This window comes from Botryllus schlosseri, chromosome 8 (assembly GCF_051294905.1).
Source record: "Botryllus schlosseri isolate E-star chromosome 8, Bs_hap1, whole genome shotgun sequence".
NCBI classification, from domain to species: Eukaryota; Metazoa; Chordata; class Ascidiacea; order Stolidobranchia; family Styelidae; genus Botryllus; species Botryllus schlosseri.
In genome coordinates this window covers 19,704,826-19,726,425 of record NC_137243.1, presented here as the reverse complement: position 1 = coordinate 19,726,425, position 21,600 = coordinate 19,704,826, and the positions used below count along the sequence as shown (strand labels likewise).

Genomic DNA, 21,600 nt, shown 5'->3' with positions numbered 1-21,600 from the left:
TTCCTGAAAAACAGTCTAAAAATCAATAATTTGCTTCGAACTTTTTTTCTGTTCATTTTTAAGACAAAGTTCTATGGAGGTAAGATAGAAACTTGTTGCTTCTGCATCTTTTAAGCCCAAAAATCAGCTTTCTAGCGTAAGCAGTCATCCATATATAGCGAAATTGGCTATTTTTGGCACGTTCGGTGAAATTGCACGACCACTAGAGGGTGCACGAGCCCAAAATTATTATAGAAAATATTTTTTGGAAATTTGGCACCACATATCAAGTGTCCGTTTTGAAATTCAAAATTTTCCATTTTTCACTCCACCCTAATGTTTATACGCTCACGAGAATAATTATTGTGGTCGTGATGAAAATTTACTAACAAGTTGCTGCAATATTGATCAATTCAGGAACAAAAAATATTTATTTGGCAAAGAGCCATATCTTATACCCAAAAGAGCCATATATGGCTCGCGAGCCATAGGTTCCCGGCCGCTGCTATACGCTGACATGACATAGCAATTGATTTTATGCCGTTTCATCCCAGTGATATATACTGCTTTACCTGCCAAAATATTCCTTATTCATCGCAGTAATATGTGTGGTTATCATCTTTATGTAATAGAGGGGAACCTTATCTTCACCAGTACGCACTTCATTGCTCACTCGATGGAAGTTGCATCTGACAATCTATCAATACACAGTTCTAGGGTATTTTGTTGGCATGCAATAAATGTGTAGTGATTGTGTATATGGATACGCGAGCAAAATCTTTGTTGCTTCGTTCTCGAATTTGAGAACTAGATAGAGATTAAAGAGTTGTTTTGTCTCGGTCTTAGCTCCAGACGAGAGAATTTCCTGAAAAAAGCAATACCGGAATACAGCGACGGACTTGCGCATTACAGATATATGCAAGCAAGCTTATTTAATATAATGATTATATATATATATATTTTACCAATTCATGTATTACCACAAGACGTATTTTGTGCGTCAACCTGGGAAGCATTTACGCAAGATTGAATAAACTGATGCGAATGTGTGATGTAATTTTAGTTCGCCCGATTCATGGTAGGCCTATGTCAGCCTCGAATATCTAATTAACAAATAGGAGTGAAAAAACTTTCCGGCTTTGATATTCCCATCGAATGGATAACATTTTCTAATCCCACGTGTGTGGTAAAAGAATAAACTGTATTGACACTATAACAATCCTATTCCTTCACATCTACACAGTCCAAGCACCTACATGCAGACGAAAACAAACGTTCCCTGCTGCTTATATCTGTTTAATCGTAACTATCTCTATTCAGATACAAATTCTTGGTGTTATAATGAGACTAGGATAGTGAATTAAAAGACCTCTTGGTGTGCCGTACTAAGAAAGACCTTCAAGTGTCTATTATAAATAAACATTCAATCTGCTGCCAGCCGGCACCGGATTCGTTTCAAATAATGGCTGATGTGGATCCTGACACGTTGCTGGAATGGCTTCAGATGGGTGTTGGGGAGGAGAGGGACATGCAGCTCATTGCGTTAGAACAGCTATGCATGCTATTGCTCATGTCGGATAATGTGGATAGATGCTTTGAAATGTAAGTACCCTGTGTGTCAGTTGGATGTCTACTCGCGTCAGGCTTGTGTATGAATACCGTCCCACGTTTTTTCATTCTCTGAGCTACTTTGTTGTCTTTTTTATCTAATTTTGTGCTATCTTGACTCGGAAACGTAATCCATTTCTGCAATTAGTGTAAATTAGGGTACTGATATGTTGCATAGATAATGCCCAGAAGCATATTATGTGTCAAACTAATTTAAAACACGCTTCAATAATCCCACTGTTGCTTAATTTGCAATCAGTCTGTTATAGATTATGACCACCAGTCCACTGAAGAACCTTGCTTGTTTTACTGGTCCCTTTCACTAAAATTTAGTGTTGTTTCTTAGCTATTAATCCGATTTTTGACACTAGTCAGATTATATGATCCTACTCATTGATTCCTTTATAGATGGCCCCAATTTTCTTTCAATCTTAAATTTGTATATCCTTGCATTCAAAGCTCCCAGATAGTAAATGTATAGCTCAATAGTTTTGTCGGGTGAACAGGGTAAAAATTTTGTGGTGTGTAAAGAAATGGTATTGTAGTGTATTTTAGTCAGTATTCTGGATTGACCGAATGTTTTCTGATATAGAAATCTGAACAATTTAATTGACATGGTGTAGAAAAAAGAGCTTGTATATTACACATCTAAACATTTATCTTAGAAGTAGCTGTATTTGGAAATATTTTGATCAGATCGAATTGTTTGTTTCTGTTCGTCTGGATATGCGAAAATTATGTAGGCACTATAGCTGTGTTCCATGCAAGCGCTGGCCTTAAATTCCTGTACATGCCCTAATGACCTATTGACTAGATACAGTGGCCTAATTCTTTGATAATAATGAATACATTATTAAAACAGTCAGGAGGACTCTTATCCTTGTAGTTCACTTTCCAATTTGTATGATTACTGATGTTGGGCATGTCTCTTGTACACATTCATCAATTACTTCTAGTTTCAGTCTTGTTGGAATAAGACCTGTAATTTTGGTTACTTGATGTACATTGTACATGGAATTTTATTTTTGGATTGTGTCTTCAATACTATTGGAGCATATATTCCTGGCCTTGCTTTAATCTAATGCCTCAGTCTTACTGATAGTTTGACAATTTCCATGAGTCATGCTGTCAAACGAATGAGGTAATCCTTTCATGACTCGCCATTGGCCATCAAAAAGTTGTCTGGCCAGAGATGGAATAATCATATCAGTGCAGAGATGACTTTCTCATTATAATTTTGTGCTGAAATAGATTTCGAGACCAGTAGGTCTATCCAATTGATTACTTCTGTTGGCAATTTACAGCAAATAATGCTCTATGATCGATTTTAGAGGGATAGTCATTGATATCTGATTGCTAATATCAACACATGTGATAAGTATGACGCGAAATGGTGCAACATTGCATAATAAATTTTCTCTCAGATCTAACATCGCTGAGTGCTGGTGTGTTTTCTGATTTTTAAACTTGCCCATTATCACTGAAACCGATTAGGACTTTTGACTTTGGGTCAGCTTAGGAAATAAACTTGTAACTTCATTCTGCTAAAGCCTCACTCAAATGTTAAGTTTTGCCTTGAGCATAGATTTTTACCTAAAATTAGGTTTTAATCGTTTAAGCCACATGAGGGAGATATTGCTCAACATACATTAATTACTATCTGTTATGTTGTATAATATGCCGGTTCCTTGAGTGAAAATACAGAATGGCCTTATTTTCTGCAGGTGCCCGCCCAGGAGCTTTCTTCCTGCTCTCTGCAAGATCTTTCTGGATGAAACTGCTCCTGAAAATGTCCTTGAAGTCACCGCGCGGGCAGTCACATATTACCTTGATGTGTCTGCCGAGTGTACCAGACGAATTGTCGCTGTCGATGGCGCAGTCAAGGCTATCTGCAATCGACTTGTTATGGTTGATCCTCAAGACAGGACTAGTAGAGATTTGTCAGAACAATGTATCAAGGTGGGTCATGCAGCTCATGCTAATATTTTCTTTTCAATGGATCTCTCCAGTAGAGGTTTAATGATCTGCTCACTCCTTAGTAATCTGGGTTGGAGCATTTTTCCATGTTGGGATACATGAGTAATAAACAGGCCAAGGGAATCTTCTACCACGTCCCTACATCACATTTAGTCATCTTATCTGAATTTCTGTGTCATTATCTGAAAAGGAACATAATCATTGATGTCATGAATGACTCTAGATCAGGTTTTGCATTATTTGTATGATTTTACTGACAAGCAATTCATGGTCGTGCATAATTCGTAGTTCTATTGAAACCTAAGTTGCCTTCCCTGTCTACCCTGTATAGCCTATTATTTAATTTTGTCGGGCCATGGTTTAACCTTTGATGGGAATTCTGCCACTATTTGCGTATGGGAATGTACAAGGTAGGCCTACAGAACATAACAACCTAGTGCTTATTGCTAGTGACTGTGAACAGGTAGATTGAATGAGTTTATTGATAACAAACTACCGTGTTGATGAAAGTATTACTGCGTCAAATTTATCGCGCCCATGACAAGTCTACCGTTTTCAGTTCTTATGACATGTCACAATGTAATTGTTTGACTTGCTCTACAGGTATTGGAGTTCATTTGCACCCGAGAGCCTGGTGCCGTTTATGATGCAGGCGGACTTACCTCAACTTTGACATTCATTTGTCAGTGTGATTCTATCATCCACAAGGTGCCTTTTGTTGTATTATTTGCACATACGGATTAGCCCCTTCACGCTAGTTAATATTACCAGTTCTTCCTAACTTTAACTGAAGTGGAAATAACCCTGCTTAAAAGTATTGTGATGTTTTTCTGTGTTGTTGTGTTGGCTATTTTTAAGCTATTTGCAATATAGCAATGGAAAGTTGAATATATGTGTTCATTTGAGCCATATTTTCATCTCACCTAATCGTTATTGCATCATCATATGCTCCAACACAGCTGGCCTGTTAAGTCAGCTATGTACTGTATAATTGACCCTGATAATACCTTTTTCAAATAGAATGACTGAAGTGCTTGTTATTGTCCCTTAGATTGAGATTCGAGAATGTGTGAACCTCTGTAAGGTTGTGCCTCATGGGAACACAAACTTTTGTAAAAAGGTTCTCTCTGACCACATATAAACAAGAATCTATGACATCACATGACGTCATAATGTTAATTCCAGACATATGTATGCGAGGGCAATGTGCATGCGGTTATGGTTGGCATATCTTACAACCCGCCCCCTGTTTTTGGAAATCCATATTTAGTTTTTCAATTCCTCAATTTTTGTCCACCCTGTCTATAGCATAAGATATTGCCTAAGTAGTAGTCATTAATCAGAGTACATACTTGACATAAAGACCCGGCATGTAAATGCATGGCTTAAACGAGATGTTCTATCAATTTGCTGATTAATTTCTAATGGATCCAAAGTCACTTTGTGCCAGTAAGGACCCTAGTTTGCACACAGTATTGTAGGGATGAGAATCTTCAAAGCCCAGGAACTATTTTCGACCACTGACCCAAATATATGCCTGCCATTTTCGTCCCATCAGACACAGATAACTCTGCGACCACACACGGATACATAGCCCTAATTTAGTAGTTTTATTCACAAGTGCAAGGTCGTGATTGGTCAAAATGGTCATTTTATGGTCAAGCAACATTCACATAAATCAGTGTAATTGATGACAACAATGACTGTGTTGAATTTGCTTTCTTCCTGCCATACAGCGAATTATGAGGTTGAAATCCATGGAATTTTGATAATATACGCCAAGATTAGGTGCTAAGATGTTAAGACACAGGTATTTCACAAAAACGTTCACAGGATAGAACCTACAAAGTTTTCATTGCAAATGAGAACCTCTGAATAATCGAGGTTTGCATACCAAACATGCCATCCCTAGTTGGATAGATACTAGTGTGGTTCAAATGGGTTTTCATTATTTCTAATCTTATAAATGGTTTTTGATTGATGCTTGTAATCTTGCCAAGGAATTGTAATTGTTGACTTGAATGTTGAATGTTGCGTGTAATTCAGGAGATATATCACTAAACTATTACTTCCCCTCTTGAGCTATCCCCGGGCCGTACCTAAATTACAATTCTTGAGTTAAATAATTTTCGATTTTTGAAGCAAGGAAATAAAAATTCTGCAGTTGTTGAAGCGTTAGCTGTGATAGCAGTAGAAAGTCTGTGATAGGGTATGTGAATGCGAATAACAAGATCTGTGCATACCGTACTTCAATTCGTGCTTGAACATAGGCCTGTTGTTCAGTGTTTGACGCGTAAATGCCCTGTCGAATTTTTTTCTTCGGCAATGTCTGTAACGAAATTGTACTTCTTCAGGATACACTCCACTCTGCAATGTCGGTCGTGACGAGACTTTGTGGTAAAGTGGAGCCGTCCAGCGAGACGTTGCCAGACAGTGTTCGGTCGTTATCGTCATTACTGCACAGTGAAGATCCTTCGGTTGGTATAGTTTTGTCATACCACTGTTTGCCTGCTATTTTGTAGCTTGAGTCATATGACTTGACAAACAAATGTATTGATGTATCTGACAGTAATGCATGCGCGACAGGCGTATGCTACTATTACATAGTTTTTATTTTACTGGGAACAGTACAGGAAGTAGGCCTATATCGATGTGGACTCAGAAAATCAATTTCTTCAATTCTATATCGAGGACTCGAGTGATTTTAATCATAATAATCTAGTCTTTTTGTAGCCTACTTATCCTACTCCATTCTTAGATGCAATTTGTAATCATGCTTTGGGCAGTTGGGGTCAGACAACAACGAAAAAATTCAAGCTTCTCCTAATTTGATTAGATTAGAAATACTGAATTCGCAAAAACTTGGAAATTGAATCGAAATTTCAAAGTAGAAAGAAGCTCAGTTCATATCAAGTTAGAATTTGTTCTCGTAAGAGAATGCAATGTCTGTACACCAAGCTCGGCGAGTTTCACACTATGCCGTTCTGTAGCATTTTCAGCAAACCAGAAACATTTCACAAATTAAATTAGAATTAGATTACAGGCATTTCTCTGTAACTAAAATGGTTTAGTTGCCCTTGTATGCCAGTATTGTTATGATGTATTACACCGGGATTGCACTACATAAAAATAATGTTCCCTGGTTTCGATTCTGTGCTATGTTCGGTATGAGTTCGCAATATCTATCTGCATGTAGTTGCATTTTTTGTTGCTTTAAATTTAGGTTTCCGATGGATCCTTGCGGTGTTTTTCGACACTGGCGGAACGCTTTACTCGCAAAAGTATAGATCCCGCGCCGCTAGATGCGCACGGCCTGACGAAAGAGCTGGTGAAACGATTAGCAAAGTAAGGTGTTCTCCATTTCGTTCGCGAGGAGCTTATCCATGTCTTACCTTGACTGTGCCTTGTTGCCTTATTAGCATTGCAACAATAGTAATGTTGTAGTGTACACTTACACAGTGTACACTGGTATTTGAGATAACCAAATCTAGTATCTTCAAGCCCTGTGAATACAAATGTCACTGTGATTGTGGCTCCGTGGGACGAACTACACGTTTTCAGGGCCGCATAAGATAGCATGTCCCTAGATTTCTTAGAACACGCACATCACGCTCGGAGAAAAGGTCATCCTTGAATCAGATCAGGCAACGGCCATGAATTTTGCCGTCGACAAACATTTGATAGATAATTCTGTAATTGCGAATATTATCCAGACAACAGATTTAGCTCCTTGGCAGAGGCTGTTACACTTTTATTTGTTAGCCTTGGAGTGGACTTTTATAAAAATATACCAACGTAATGCAATTTTGACACTTGTAAGTGTCAAAAGACTGAGTTCGTGTATCATCTAAGGATGGTACATTGAGGTTGAGCGATCTCTTCGCCTTGATTAATCGCAATTTCATGCCCGTGAAGACATATTTGCTGATACAGTTGTTGATATACTATGTTCTTTCCAATTGCCTACTACTTGCTGACTATTACCCCTGACGAGTATCAGCCGAAAATATTCAGCTTTATTTCAATTCAAATATATTATTCAATTGTGTATCAAATCCAAATCCTTGTTAGGATTTCAACTTTCATATATTCAAAAGGCAATTTCATGGTGACTCTCATACCTAAATTCATCCGAAAGCCACACGTAAAGCGAAAACCTAATCTCAAAAATTCCTAGAAATATCAAATGCCAAAATCGTGTGAAATACGGCCAAATGAATTAGTAGGGCATACTGTGTTTTCCAAATGCATTCTCAACTCTCTGGTACCAGTGTATGCAGGCCTTTGGGTAGGCTATCATACAGAAACTTTATTATTTTCTTCCAGCTGTGGTTTATCGAGAGTGCCCGTCAGCGGTAAAGGTGCTACCGGGACCACGCCGGGGTCGACCCCAGATCAGAAAAACAGCTTTGGACTGACGACTATCATCAATCTTTTGATTACCTTGTGTCGTGGGTCGCCTTCCATAACTCATGTAAGTTGGATACTGTGATAATTACCTTGATTTTTCTGATGGATTTTTGATACAATAATATGTCCATAAATCTAGGTCTGGGCACCTGGCGTGTAGTCATGATAGCATCAATTTGTTGGAGTTAAGTGCGTACGTGAATGCTGATAATACATGGATTGGACAAGCTTCCTCTTATGTGTAGTGGATTTCCGTTATTTATTTTAGACCAAATAGTTGCTTGTATTTCAATAGCGCGCGAGAGAGGATTAATTCTGGTGGTACCTAGTCGGACTTTAGCGTTATGCTGATCTCGTGGATGTAAAGCCTGTATATTTTATCTGGTGAAGAAAAATCCTGAATAAATCTCGGCTAACAGTAAGTGACGCTTGGCAAAAATCAACCATTATGGACTTGATTATGAGTCGAGTGCTAGCCTTTTGAAATCCATATTCAGTAGTCCACCGTTTGATGCTGATTTCCAAGAATTACGGACAAACCCGTTCAAGCGCTCATTCAACTATGCAACCAAAACCATGGCAAACACACTACGCAAACAGAACGACCAACACAGATGTGAGAGGCCCCTGAGCAGCAGTGTCAGAGAAAGGAATCTGTTCAGAGATAAAGTGAGAGAGAGAGATAAAGAGAAATATATATATAGAGAGTGAGAGAGAAGATATTATTTCATCAACTGATGGAGAGAAAATAAACATAGAAATTTGTCAAGCGGAACCGGATTAGCTGAGTCAGTGATCTAAAACTCTAGATATCCCTGGCTGAGTGTTCAAACTAGGAAGGGCATGAAGTTATGTATGATCTTCATAGCATTATCTGAATATCTTATATACTATCCTTGTTCAATAATAACTTTGCCCTTCAAGCTTTACTGGCTACTTGAAAAAATTGTTAGGTTGGCTTAAAACGCTGTACACCAAATTTGACGACACCTTTTCATATGATTCCAACATATATGGCACCAAAATTGATAAACAGATTTTTAAAGAGCATATAACGCCGAGCCTCGTCTGTCTCGCAGCTCATCTTCAAGTTATTCTGGAATAGCGGTTATGTATAGACCAGAAGAAATGAATTTTTGGAAACAAAACCGGGGAATATGTTTGTATCAGTAGACAATTTTAAAATTCGGCATCTTAGAAATTAAAATGAGTTTTCACAGCAGAATATTTCTTTTCAGACGGCCATTCTGTTTACGCGAGTCCTGATTCTTAGCGGTTATGAAGCGAATCTTCCTCGTGATTTCTTTAATATAGAAAATACAAATTAGGTAATCAACCATCTTGCAAGTCATTGGAGGCTTCGCGGACCCCCGGTTGAGAACCGCTGGTCTGGGCAAATGCTGCATAGCAAATTTGGCTCAATTCCGACCGGTAGAAGCAAAGTTATTGGAGTACAAGATTATGGTTTTTCCGTCATTTTGATACCTCGTTTTTTTTACACCAGGAAATAATCCGCTTGGATTTGGCGCAGGCCATCGACGAAGCCATGAAAGGAGACGAAAGGTGATTTCACGTGTAATCCCGACGTGCATGATGGGCTAACCCCTATGTTTGCAGATGCTGCATCGATACAATGCGTCTGGCCGATCTGGTGCTGATTATCCTGTTCGAAGGCCGTGACGCAATACCGAAGCACGTCATGGCGTTGGGCGCAGGACGGAACTTGGCGTTCAACAGGTTGGAAGTGCTGGGCGGCGAAAGATCTCATCGGCAGCTTATCGACTGCATCAGAAGCAAGGACACAGATACACTGATCGACGCCATTGATACAGGAGGTATGCAATTTTGACCCAGATTCATGATTGTCTCCATGGTTTGGGTCATATAATAACTGTTGGGATTTTTTTCCTTTGGAATCCCTAAACTTACTGTCTTGTATGGGTAATAGCAGCGATATGGCCACGGTAAAGTTGGAGTTAAGATACCAGTAGGACTGTAGTCAGGATTACCATCAGCCCATTAACATGAATATAAAATAAAGGACACTCAAGCACTCTCAGTAGCCTAACCCAAATTAGTAAACTGGGTGTCTAAAAAAGGCCCAATCCTCCGTAGCTTCATACGGTAACAACAACCATTTGTTAATTACATATCGATGTTGGAGAAAACGACCAAACTTGGTGTGCCGACATGGTTAGGTTCATGAAGGACACAACTGCAACCCGCTGTTGTGATACGCGCAACACTAAGTAACCAATTGTACCACAATCGTAACTCCATGCACTTCCTTCCACTGTAACGCTTCCTTTCGACTATGATTGATCGGCTGAACATTCTTCGCACTTAAATGAATGGGATATTATCGAACTGTTTGGCTTCTTTCTTTACACATGTTCACGTTTGGGTCTCGATTGTGTAAAGCTGGAAGGACGCGCATGCTAGAATGATAATAATTGGCAACGGGCAGAGAAAAAGATCTTAGCCTATATGTAATCACGACAAATAGAGTGAGATGTTGTGGATACACATCAGGTCATAAAATGACTTACACTCTTGCCTATGCGACTCGGTCTTGACTCAATTGTGGCATACTCTTTGACCCAGTTCTAGTTGATATGACTTGTGGAATAAAATTTCATGAATAAACAACTATATTTCAAGTTCTGTCATTTTACAATGGAATACGAGTCAGTTCTTGCAGATTGTGCCCGTTACTTTGTGGCTTGTGATTGTGTTAAATTTTTTTTTATGTTAGCGTTTGAAGTGAATTTCATGGACGACGTAGGACAGACTTTGTTGAATTGGGCATCTGCGTTTGGGACTCAAGAAATGGTGAGTGCCATTCCATGTCTAATGCTTGCATTATTTGATTTCTGGCTACTGTGTCGATAGCTTTGTTGATAGATGCCGGTGTTTCACCGCGCTGCAAAAGGTCCATTTCCCGCCTTTGTTTCCCGTTATGTAACCTGGTGCGATTGCTGTCATCAAATACCGCATAGGATATGTGGTTGATCTTTTGTTTGCACAGAGCTATCGTTGACGATGATAGTATTGCACTTGTTGCATGTTTGCTTTAGTTGCACTCGCTGGTTGTCTTTCTGTGGTTGTTTTCAAAGTTTGCCCTGTTGCAAAAGCTATCATGGTTCCTATCAGGAAGCAATTTTTAACCTACAATTGAATAACCGATGCAAATAGATCACTGAACTCAATCTACTTTGTATCTCCTTCATCTGTTTAGTTTGAAAGCTTTTGGGATAGTTCATTTTTCGCGTAATCTCCCGTCGTTACCAGTTTGGAATTCGCAGGTCGAGTTTTTGTGCGGGCACGGCGCCGACGTCAATAAAGGTCAGAGGTCGTCGTCCTTGCATTACGCCGCCTGCTTCGGCCGTCCCAACGTAGTGAAGACCTTATTGCGACACGGTGCGAACGCCGCCCTTCGAGACGAGGAAGGCAAGACGCCTCTAGACAAGGCCAAAGAGCGTAATGACGAAGGCCACAGAGAGGTTGTCAAGATACTGGAAAATCCAGGTATTTTAAAAATTTATGTAAATATAGTAACGCAATAATGGCCGGGAAAGTTGAAAAATAGATCTATTTTTTGCAATCAAAAATATTATTAATATTTCTTGACCATGATGATTTCATCGCACCCTATGACAATCACCAACTCAAAGAAACGTCCATGAACAATGAACATGCCCAGTGGGGGTGATAAAAATGACTTACTCCTAATTTCACTGGCTACTTGATAAAATTGTTAGGTTAGCTGAAAAACACTCAGCACACCAAATTTGGTTCAATTCCAACCAGTAGCGCGTTGCTGCGAGAGAAGAGAGATTTGAATTTATTATATAAAAACTGAATGAAAAATTATTTCAAAATTTTCTGTTCCGCCCAACCAGTGGAAGCAGAGTTATTGCAGTCGAAAATTTGGGATATCTGAATAAATTTTGAAAATCTCATTATTTATTTGTATGTAATAGATGAAAACCTTGTTGTTTTGTTGCAATGCGGCTACTGGTCGGAATTGAACCAAATTAAGTGTGCAGCCTTTATCCAGGTGACCTGACTATGTTATCTAGTAGCCAGTACAATTTGAGAAAAAAAGTCATTTTTGAACACCTGTATGTTGAGTCACGACCTAGCGAGGTTTTGGGGTTGTATCGAATCTATAGTTTTGTTGATAAAATACAATATAAAAGTTTGAAGGGCGCATATTTACATTACTTGAAAAACATCTATTCTCACTACTCTTGGATTCGAGCACTAGAATCATCGTGCTCAGCTTGAGTAAAACATGACGCTACAGACGCAGAAATCCAAGGAAATTTCACGCTAAAAACGCTTGATCTGTACACCGGTTCTGTATTGGTTTCGCAGAAAAGTACACAGCGCCGGAAGAGAGCAAAGGTAAACCGAAGCCGGAAAAGAAAAAGTTCCCAGAGCCGAAAGAGGCACCCTCTGAAAAGGACAAGGGGGACCCGGAAATGGCGCCTGTATACACCAGCAAGTATGTCGTGACTCGTGATGCTTTGAAATTCAGGCCTACGTCTCTACGAGTCTTCATTCTTAATAGTAATTGTGCAAGGTATTTTGATTTTGGTTTTAACTGCCTGGTTACCTAGGTCAATTATCAGTGTTTATTTTGTCCGTGTAGCTATAAGAGCATTGTGAGCTGTGGCATCGGAGTAGCTTATGTCCATTTTACACATTTTGACAGGATTAAGTTTTTGTAGCGTTTTCTTTTGGGAATTGTCACAGTGACCTTCTGGAGTAAGATTCTACAAGTTACCATTACAACAAATATATGTATACTTATTTCACCATACACATATTATATCACATAACATGTCCTGTTGGGTTGATCATTTCCTGTACAACGCTTCGAGATACCGTACTATATGTGATAACGATACCACGGTATTACCAATATATTTCATTTCCTATCATGTTTCAAGATATTCCTGTCTTTGATCTATTTATTATTACCAAATTAATTACCAAGATATATACTATTATAGTTAGCATTGAAACATAGGCTGACCAATTAACCATGGCCAAGATATGGCAGAAAACATGGAAATTTTGTAAACACTTGATTTCTCATACAGCAACGAAATAAGGATATCCTTCAAAAATGAGGACAGCTCTTATAAAGAAGGACAATGTAGTTTTATAGTTGTTGTTTTAGGCTTTTCCCAGACCCCTTGAAACCAGGCTACGAACCCCCATTTGATAAACACTCTTTTAAAATGTTTTAAGGGAATTTAATGTCCACACCCCGCACACTCGGCAGCAGCCCTGAATCCATATCTGATGCAAAAAAATGAGTCTGGCTGCAAAATAGAATTCTGACTTCTATGTTATACATATTCTGTATCAGGGCCTCTTCAACCTTAGAGAGTAACCTAAAATTATTCTGCTTGAGAATCTGATTAAAAAATGTCATCACGTGTGCCTATGTCGCCTTTTTGGCATAATGTGGACAAGTTTAACAATGAACCGGTGCCTAGTATCTGGTCAACGACCCTTGCCACGGTCAATCAAGTCAAAAATATGGACAGATCTTATAAATAAAGGATGATGTAGTTTTGTAGTCTCGACCTTGGCTCTTCACAGACCGCAGTTTTAAAACCCTTTTATATAACAACGGTGCCCGCTACTTGATCTTTCCCCCGATCTCAACGCATGCGTTTTCGCAGGCTTCTTCCGATCTTCATCTCGACGTATCAGCGCGCCGTCTCGACTAACGTGCGTAAGATCGCGCTGTCGCTAGTCAGGAAAATCACGCAGTACGCCGCCCCGGAACATTTGAAGATGGTGTCGAAAATCTCCGGAGTGCAGGAGGGCTTTTCGGACGTCGTGTCGGCCGCGTTGGATCAAGAGGTATGGCCGATGTTTTCTTAGTTGAGACTGTCTTTGTGTGGGTAACTTGCGGTATTTTAGAATATGGTTAGGATTACCAGTGATTCGGCACTTGGCGGCCCCTAATACTTACCTAATCCCTAATACAACATACCCTACCAAGTGCCGAATTCATCACGTGCCTTACATCATATTCAGTGAAACATTCGGTTATGACTTTATTAACACCGTTAATGCAGCACTTCGATGATAATAATATTGATTACATTTGTAATGCCAAAATCAACCAGCCGAATTCACAACGTGCTGAATTCCCTGTTAATTTTGAATGCTGTGAAACAACCAATTGAGTCTTACTCTGTTGGAAGAACTTATTGAAATTCTTGGTGACTACAGGGTATAAATTTGTAGTTATTTTTGATGCCATGATACCACTAGACTCTTGGAGGTGCAGAACTTCATTCTGCAATTGAATAACATATTCCTATTGAAATGAACCCGAATATTTTCGGCTGACACTCGTCAGGGGTAATCGTCAGCAACTAGTAGAGAATCGGAAAGAACGTTGTACATCAACAATCGAGTGTCTGTCGGTCGAAAATCTTTAAGTTTATTTCAATAGGAATATATTATGCTGCGGCTATAACCAATTAACGCATCAAGGCTCCCACCGCTGGAAATTTGTATCGAAAACTTATTCGCCGTTGACAAAAAACTCCTGGTTTTGTCACTTGAACTCGAATCGTTGCTAATAATACTTGCCCGGTTTTCGAAAAGTCAAATTTTTGTTCTCAACCCTAATTGGTTACGTTCAAAAATTTGTTGAATTCGAACTCTATTTGTTCGATATTTATCAAAGCCGTTATTTTTTCAGGATGACGACGAAAGCCACTTTTCAAGCCTGCAAATCGTCAAAAGCCTGATGGAGAAAAGCCGCGAAGACTTTGTCGTCTGCTTGTCGCGCGATTGGGTCGTCAACAAGATCGAAAACATCGCCGGTGTTGGCAAACACAGGACGGATCTCGATGACGAGGACGAAACCAACGAGGGAGCCGCGGGGGGCCAAAACGAACTGGACAAAAAAGAAACTTCTACCATCGCAGTAGCAGACGAAACTGATTCTAAATCCGAAACGAACAAACCTGAAGTGAAATACTTGCCGGAGGCTTCTGAGATTCTGCAAAGGTGTCTCTACACGTGGTCGGACCGGTGGACTGTTGTACGTGGACGCGACGGGATGTACCTATGGAGCGACGCGGTGGCGCTTGAGCTATCTAACGGCAGCAATGGTTGGTTTAGGTATATTCTCAACGGGACGCTGTCGACCATGTATTCCAGTGGGAGTCCGGAGGGAGGCTCTGAAAGCACTGGTAAGTGCTGGCTTGTTGGAAGCCTTTATTACATGGTGGTTGAAGTAATTGTTGATACTCGAGTAATGTTGTAAGTCTACTCAACCTATTATAAGTAGAAGTAGTGACTTCAATGTAAGTGTGGAAGGAAGAATTCTAGGCAGGGTTGTAACCGAGTCGCAAGGTTCCGAGTCACAAGTCAATCTCACTTTTTTAGTTTTGACTCGAGTCAAGTCAAGCCATTTTCAATTCACCACCGAGTCAAGTCCAAGTCACTGAGTAGAGGGTTGGGTCCAAGTCGTTCACTGTTCAATTTTGAGTTTAATCTGGTTCAACCCACTTTTTTCGACTCTGCTCGTGGTAATATGGAATGGCTCGCATACGCGATATCGTAATTTTCCTCACTCCTAACAGTTTCTGGCCCTATTTTCCAGGACTGATAGACGAAATAGCAATAATGTGGTGTCTTTACTATTCTTTGAGGTTACAATGAAATGTCTGTCTTGGCCGTCCTAATCTCGAGTCATGCACAAGGACTTGGTACAAGTCGAGTCAATACACAAATTCACTAGAGTCGAGTCGTTTTACGGATTTGAAAAAATGACTCGAGTCAAGTCGAGTCACGATAAAATTGTGACTAGAGTAGAAGTCACTTTGTAAATGTCTACTTGGTACAAGTAGAAATAGTGATTTCCAAGTAAGTAGAAAGAAATTACTCTTGTCCCAATCGATAGGATTTGTTATTCAAGCCGCCTGTTTTATGCTCAACAATGCTAAGTTTACCCTTCGAATCAATTACGAACACCAGTTCTTCCTTATTCCAGACAGCAAAATTGAGTTTCTGGATAAATTGCAAAGATCCTACGCCGAAGCGATAGCGGCCCAAGGAAGAAACGTCATGCAACCCATATTGTCGAAACCGGGCCGTCCGAAAATCACTGTCGGCAACTGGGCGCTCACGAGCGATAAGGAAGGCGTAATGACAATAACCAATAATGACGGACATCAGGTTAGAACCCTTTTGCGCGCTGGATATTTTTAACAAAGATAATTGGTAGAAGATATTGGTGGCTTGGTTTTTTACACTTTGCCGTCTCCCAACGATATCGGTGTGCCTGATTTTTATGAATCAGAAGTTTTTCCTGTATTGTTTACCCCATGGAATTGATGAGTTGTCTACAAAAACGATGCAAAACAAATTTGCCTCAATACCAACCGGTAGAAGCAAAGTTATTTGAGCTTTTCGTTGATAATCCTGGGATAACCTACCATCGATGCTAATTTTTCAAATCCAAGATGTATAACTGCAATCAATTGAGTCGAATTTGTTTTGCATCGTTTTTGTAGACAGGGTATCTATCAATTTTGTGGGGCAGCCAGTAAAATTTGAAAAGTTGAAAAATAATGTTTTATAATGAATTCAGAATTTTAAAACTGTAATACCGATTATGAAGGGGTTCAAATTTGGTGTCCTTTTTTCTGGCAACCTGACGATTTCATTGCCTAGCGAGCAAGATTTGGAAAAAACGTTCATCTTTAACAGCCCTAGTGAGCACCTTATTTCAATCTCTATGTGAAGCTAAGCTACGTCTCTTAGCAAACTACGATTGACCGCTTTATGGGGTTCCTCCACACATCTCAATGCGCAGTATTGTGTAAAGCTGACTGCTGTATTGCACTGATTGTACGGGCTCTTTTTATTGATTTGTAATTCACAGCCTAACACCGATTTTCGTCGCTTATCTAAAGAGGTATTGATTTCCAGGCGACAACGCTTAAGAGCAGTTCGAACGGCTTCGAGTTTGAGTCCAATCGTGGAACCATACACAAATTTGAACCACCCCCGGGCAATGTGGAAAATTTTGTGCCTGGAGTTGTGACAAGACCCCCGGTTGACGGCAAAGGGACTTTGAAACCCAAAGAGGTTTGTTTGCTGCTTCTTTTTGACCACTGTATTTGAAATGGTTCCAAAAAAATTTTTCAAATTCGCTTGTTTTCAAGGTGGACCCAAAGGTTAAAATTCGTAATATAGCAAAGGAGTTGTACAATCAACACTTCAAAACTGTCACGGAGACGCCTCGAGGTGTAGTAACGCACCTGAAAGAGCTTGCTAAACAAATCACAGAAGCAAATACTCCTGGTTGTGGTGAGTAATTGGTTGATTGTGGGGCGCGATTTCCTTATATTGCCATGCAAATATTAGATGCTCAACACAGAGTGTTGGAGCAAGTAATTGATTGGACATTCAGGTCCTGTTATGTCGGGTAATTGATAAAATAACACCGTCTAGCAGCTGATTTCGAAGTTATACAGAAACTATCTGCTCTCAAATTATAGTTATTTGCCGTGTTGTAACCAATTTTTGTAATGTTGGGATTGAATGATTTCAGCTATACATATCTTATTACAAACTCTGTAGGCCTAGCTTCAGGATTCGAACACTGTCAGGTGTCAGCGATGCATATATTGTCAAGTTGTGTACCTCATAAAGACTCTAAATCAGAGGTCTCAAACTCGAATGTGCTCGCGGGCCAATTACCTACTTTCTGATGGCGCCGCGAACCGCAGCACCAATAATAGGGAAATTCAATCTATTTCCAAGTAGGCCTTATTTGAGGGGACCTTGCAGACTGACATTCCACACGTCTCGTAAGCATGTGAATTACTATTGTGAATTCACACCTGGCACGAAAAAGATCACATTTTTATATATTTGAATAAAAATATTGCTGGACATGGCATAGTTTGTCAAAATAATTAGTTGTAGACCCCATGCGAGGGAACAAATATCGCGACATCGTAAAAGCTAGCGGACATTTGACGTGCCGCAATTATAGGTAGAATTTTAGAATTTTACAAAGATTGATCTGATATCCGAGCATTGGAGCAGTACAGCCAAATCCGGGTTCCGGGAATAGCCTACTCCTGATAGTTAGGCTATTGGTCATGTCATTACCAAAGGCATATTAAATTAGTGTTAGATTTACCTTGGAATATTTGAACAGATCAATAACAACTTGAATCTAATGATTACTGTGCCATAGCAATGGAAATGTCCAATCGCCGAAGAATCCATTTGTGTTACAGCTGTGAATCGTTGGTTACGACTACTTTATACTCGTCACATTTAATTGACGATAATAACAAGGATAAGGATACCCAAGATGACACAAAAGGTCAACATAATGCCAATTGTTGCCATACCGACCTCCATAGATAGCTAAATAATACGCTACGAAACGTAAGCTACGACCTTTTGATATTTCACCATTTTCCATACCAGTTTGATAGTTTGTTGTGTCCGTGGTTGTACCAAGTCATGGCATTCCGCGTCACAAAAGTCCTTCTATGATTGTATCATTTGACGCGACATAGCTAGAGTCATTTTTATTCTATCACCCATCGAGTCCGAGTAATTCTACAAAAGGTCGCGTCCAAGTCCAAATCACAATTTTCAGTAGAAATCATCAACGGGCCATGTTTAATCATCATAAACAAGTGATGTCATGTAATAGGTAGGCCTAACCTTCTACTGGTTCGTAACTTTTGAAAGTCATGTAATAGTGACGATTGATGAGTAGTTTCAGGTTTCTGGAGTAATTTTGGAGCGAATTTTAGGTTCTCTAATTCAACAAAATTGGTAGATAAATATTGTCGAATACTTCGAAATCCAAAATGCCGTCGGGGGCCGCACAAAACGGTCTCACGGGCCGCATGCGGCCCGCGGGCCGCGTGTTTGAGACCTCTGCTCTAAATGATACCAGTGACAATGTCTTTTGTAGCGTAAATGGCTCATAACAGATATGATACTGTCCAAGAGTTTTTCCACTTTTATTTGGAGCTTGAAATGACACAGCTTGGGTCTGTGCAGTGATTATGCACTGTTGATATTGTATGATGGCGGTGTTTAATTGTCGTTATGAAATCTAACATGTCTCCATGGCTCTTTTTGTTATAATTGAAATGACAAAATCATCATTTGAAGAGTTCATCCCCTGTGTCAAAGTATACCAATAATTTTTGCCCCAAGGCAGCATGATAAGTATATAATTGAAGAGCTTCTTGGAGGTATAGAACTTCAATTTACAATTGAATAGTATATTCATATGGAAATGAACCCGAATATTTTCGGCTGACGCTCGTCAGGGGTAATCATCAGCAACTAGTTGAGAATTGGAAAGAACATTGTATATCAACCATCGTACCACAAAATATGACGTCACTGGCATGAAATTTCGAATAGTCTGGGTGAAGAGAGTGCTCAAGCTCAAATGTTTTATGTTTAGATGGTACACAAACTCCTTGTTTTGTCACTTGGCTTGGTATATAATTATACATTGAAATACACGCGTACTCTCATGCTGATTCATGTATTAGTTATTGAAACGAAAATTACGTTTCAGCCGACTGGAAGATGAAGCTTTCACAAAGCTTGGACAAATTGGCCTGTCTACTCACTGATGATGCAACAATATCGCCTTACGAAACGTACAGCAGCGGGCTTATCCAAGCTTTGCTGTCTTGTCTCACCGCAAAGGTACGCTGGCATTTGCGGATTTGCTACTTGATGTGGTACAGTTTGTCCGATGCGAACTGTTTTTGTTTTGTTGTATATTGTCCATAGATTTGAATGGGATGTTTACCTGAATTGTCGGTGGAAGCGATGAATAGCCAGTCCCAATTTTGTTTATTCAGGACGAGAATTCTTCAATGCGGATCGAGTTATTTCGCGACCAACTGCTCTGCGGGCCGAATTCTTCAGGCAAAATCCTCGTGAAAAAGCTGGTATCTGTGTTGGAATCCACGGAACGGTAAGTGCCAAATAGCTAGGTTTACTGCTCTTATGTCGCGGTCAAGTTGTTGCCACAGTCGTAACCAACACACTTTATGCAATGGACTGTGTTGTTGTTGGCTTAGTGACATTTTAACGATGAATTAACGAAATCACGGCGCATGCCTTCTTAACTATGGGAATTGTGTTGACAGCCAATTTTTTAGTCTATCGATGTAATTTCAATCGTTTTAGGATCCATCTGACTTTAGGAGATGGCATAATTGATCTCGGAACTCTTGTTTGACGAATAGTCCAGCTTTGATTATTGTATAGGAACATGAATTGGCGAGTTAGAAGGTATGCTCGTAATTGGAATGCTGTCAATTTGTCTTTTGTACCAGATGTTACCAGGAGAGGGGGTAAAGCAGTCAGTTGCTACTGCAGACACCATATTGCGTGGTTTTTATGATAATTTCACGCAGAAAAGTGACGGAAACGCATGATAAAACTACTTTATGCTTTTCCAAGTAAAAAGCGTAAAATGTATTTAGTTTTCCCTAAGAAACTGGGCGAAAACTTGGTACAATATTTTCCACGATTCACTTTTCAACATGAAAGCTGCGTGAACATGGCGCGGTCTTGAAAATAGCACACCCCGTGATGAAGATAAGGCGCTCAATTTGTTCAAGGCTGCCCGGTAGAAAAAGAAATTAAGCCGATAAAATCCGTATTCCGTTTTCTTCCGCTTGCAGGTTGCCGCTTTACATCTATGAAACGCCCGGGAGCTTCACCAGCGGCTTGCAATGTGTCAATCGCAAGCTGAGATTCAAGTTGGAGAAAGCGTCTGCCGACGGCAGCGATGTTGCTGCGGAAAATAACGCCACTGATTCGGAGGACAATAAGGCCGCCGACAAGTCGGGACTGATCAATTACACGGGGAAGAATTTCAAAATGGAACCGCTGGCGACGGTGGAAGATTTGGAGAAGTTTCTTTTAAAAATGGTGGGTACGCGTGGGGCTCGTTGTTAGGCCACTGAAGAATGTTACTAGCTTGGTATTTGATGACTTCTTGAATTTTCATCTTGTCGCTAGAGAAACTGAGTGGTCTGATCCCGAATCTTTTATAGAGGTATTTTATCAACGAAAAAGGAAATTCATACCAACATAATTTGATTTAATTTCTTTACAGGTTTCCAAGCAGTGGTACGACTACGACAGCTCGCTATACAATTATTTGAAGCGAGCGAAGCAAGAGGATCAGATTGTGTTTCGTCACGAAACGGATTTTGATGAAAACGGAATCGTATACTGGATTGGCACCAACGGAAGGTAAAGTTATAATGCACGATTGCCTTTAGCCTTATGAAATGGATGCATGATCTAAGATTTACTTTGATCCTTCCCCTTAAAATATGAATGTATTTCATTCGTTCAGCATATAAGTTTGATATCCTTCCGTGGATGTAACGTGCTTGCTTTCCACCTAGAGCGAATCATGGGCTTTAGATTTATCAGGACTTGGTAGCTAGTCTCAACAAGGTAAATGAAATGTATTAAATTAAACTCCAATGAGCTATTAAGGGCAATGTTTTTTGGGGTACACTATCAACCAAAACGAAACTTTTCTCAAACTCATGA

General features: G+C 39.8%; 1 protein-coding gene across 4 annotated transcripts in view; it reads left to right on the top strand.

Annotated features, from left to right (window-relative positions):
• The first annotated feature begins 673 nt into the window (after positions 1-673).
• The window catches only part of LOC145445405 (E3 ubiquitin-protein ligase HECTD1-like), a 48,915-nt gene continuing 27,988 nt past the window's right edge, over positions 674-21,600 (top strand). For all 4 annotated transcript variants that reach the window (XM_080323597.1, XM_080323598.1, XM_080323595.1 and 1 more), the window contains exons 1-21: positions 674-697; positions 1,300-1,581; positions 3,312-3,546; positions 4,168-4,272; positions 5,919-6,041; positions 6,788-6,909; positions 7,891-8,038; positions 9,479-9,537; positions 9,592-9,809; positions 10,730-10,806; positions 11,280-11,502; positions 12,355-12,484; positions 13,677-13,860; positions 14,714-15,209; positions 16,013-16,197; positions 16,954-17,112; positions 17,190-17,334; positions 19,592-19,725; positions 19,884-19,999; positions 20,715-20,964; positions 21,152-21,291. In XM_080323597.1, the coding sequence (XP_080179723.1) occupies positions 1,442-1,581; positions 3,312-3,546; positions 4,168-4,272; positions 5,919-6,041; positions 6,788-6,909; positions 7,891-8,038; positions 9,479-9,537; positions 9,592-9,809; positions 10,730-10,806; positions 11,280-11,502; positions 12,355-12,484; positions 13,677-13,860; positions 14,714-15,209; positions 16,013-16,197; positions 16,954-17,112; positions 17,190-17,334; positions 19,592-19,725; positions 19,884-19,999; positions 20,715-20,964; positions 21,152-21,291 (3,389 nt within the window). In that variant the 5' untranslated portion in view covers positions 674-697; positions 1,300-1,441. The remainder of the gene's footprint in view (positions 698-1,299; positions 1,582-3,311; positions 3,547-4,167; positions 4,273-5,918; positions 6,042-6,787; positions 6,910-7,890; positions 8,039-9,478; positions 9,538-9,591; positions 9,810-10,729; positions 10,807-11,279; positions 11,503-12,354; positions 12,485-13,676; positions 13,861-14,713; positions 15,210-16,012; positions 16,198-16,953; positions 17,113-17,189; positions 17,335-19,591; positions 19,726-19,883; positions 20,000-20,714; positions 20,965-21,151; positions 21,292-21,600) is intronic.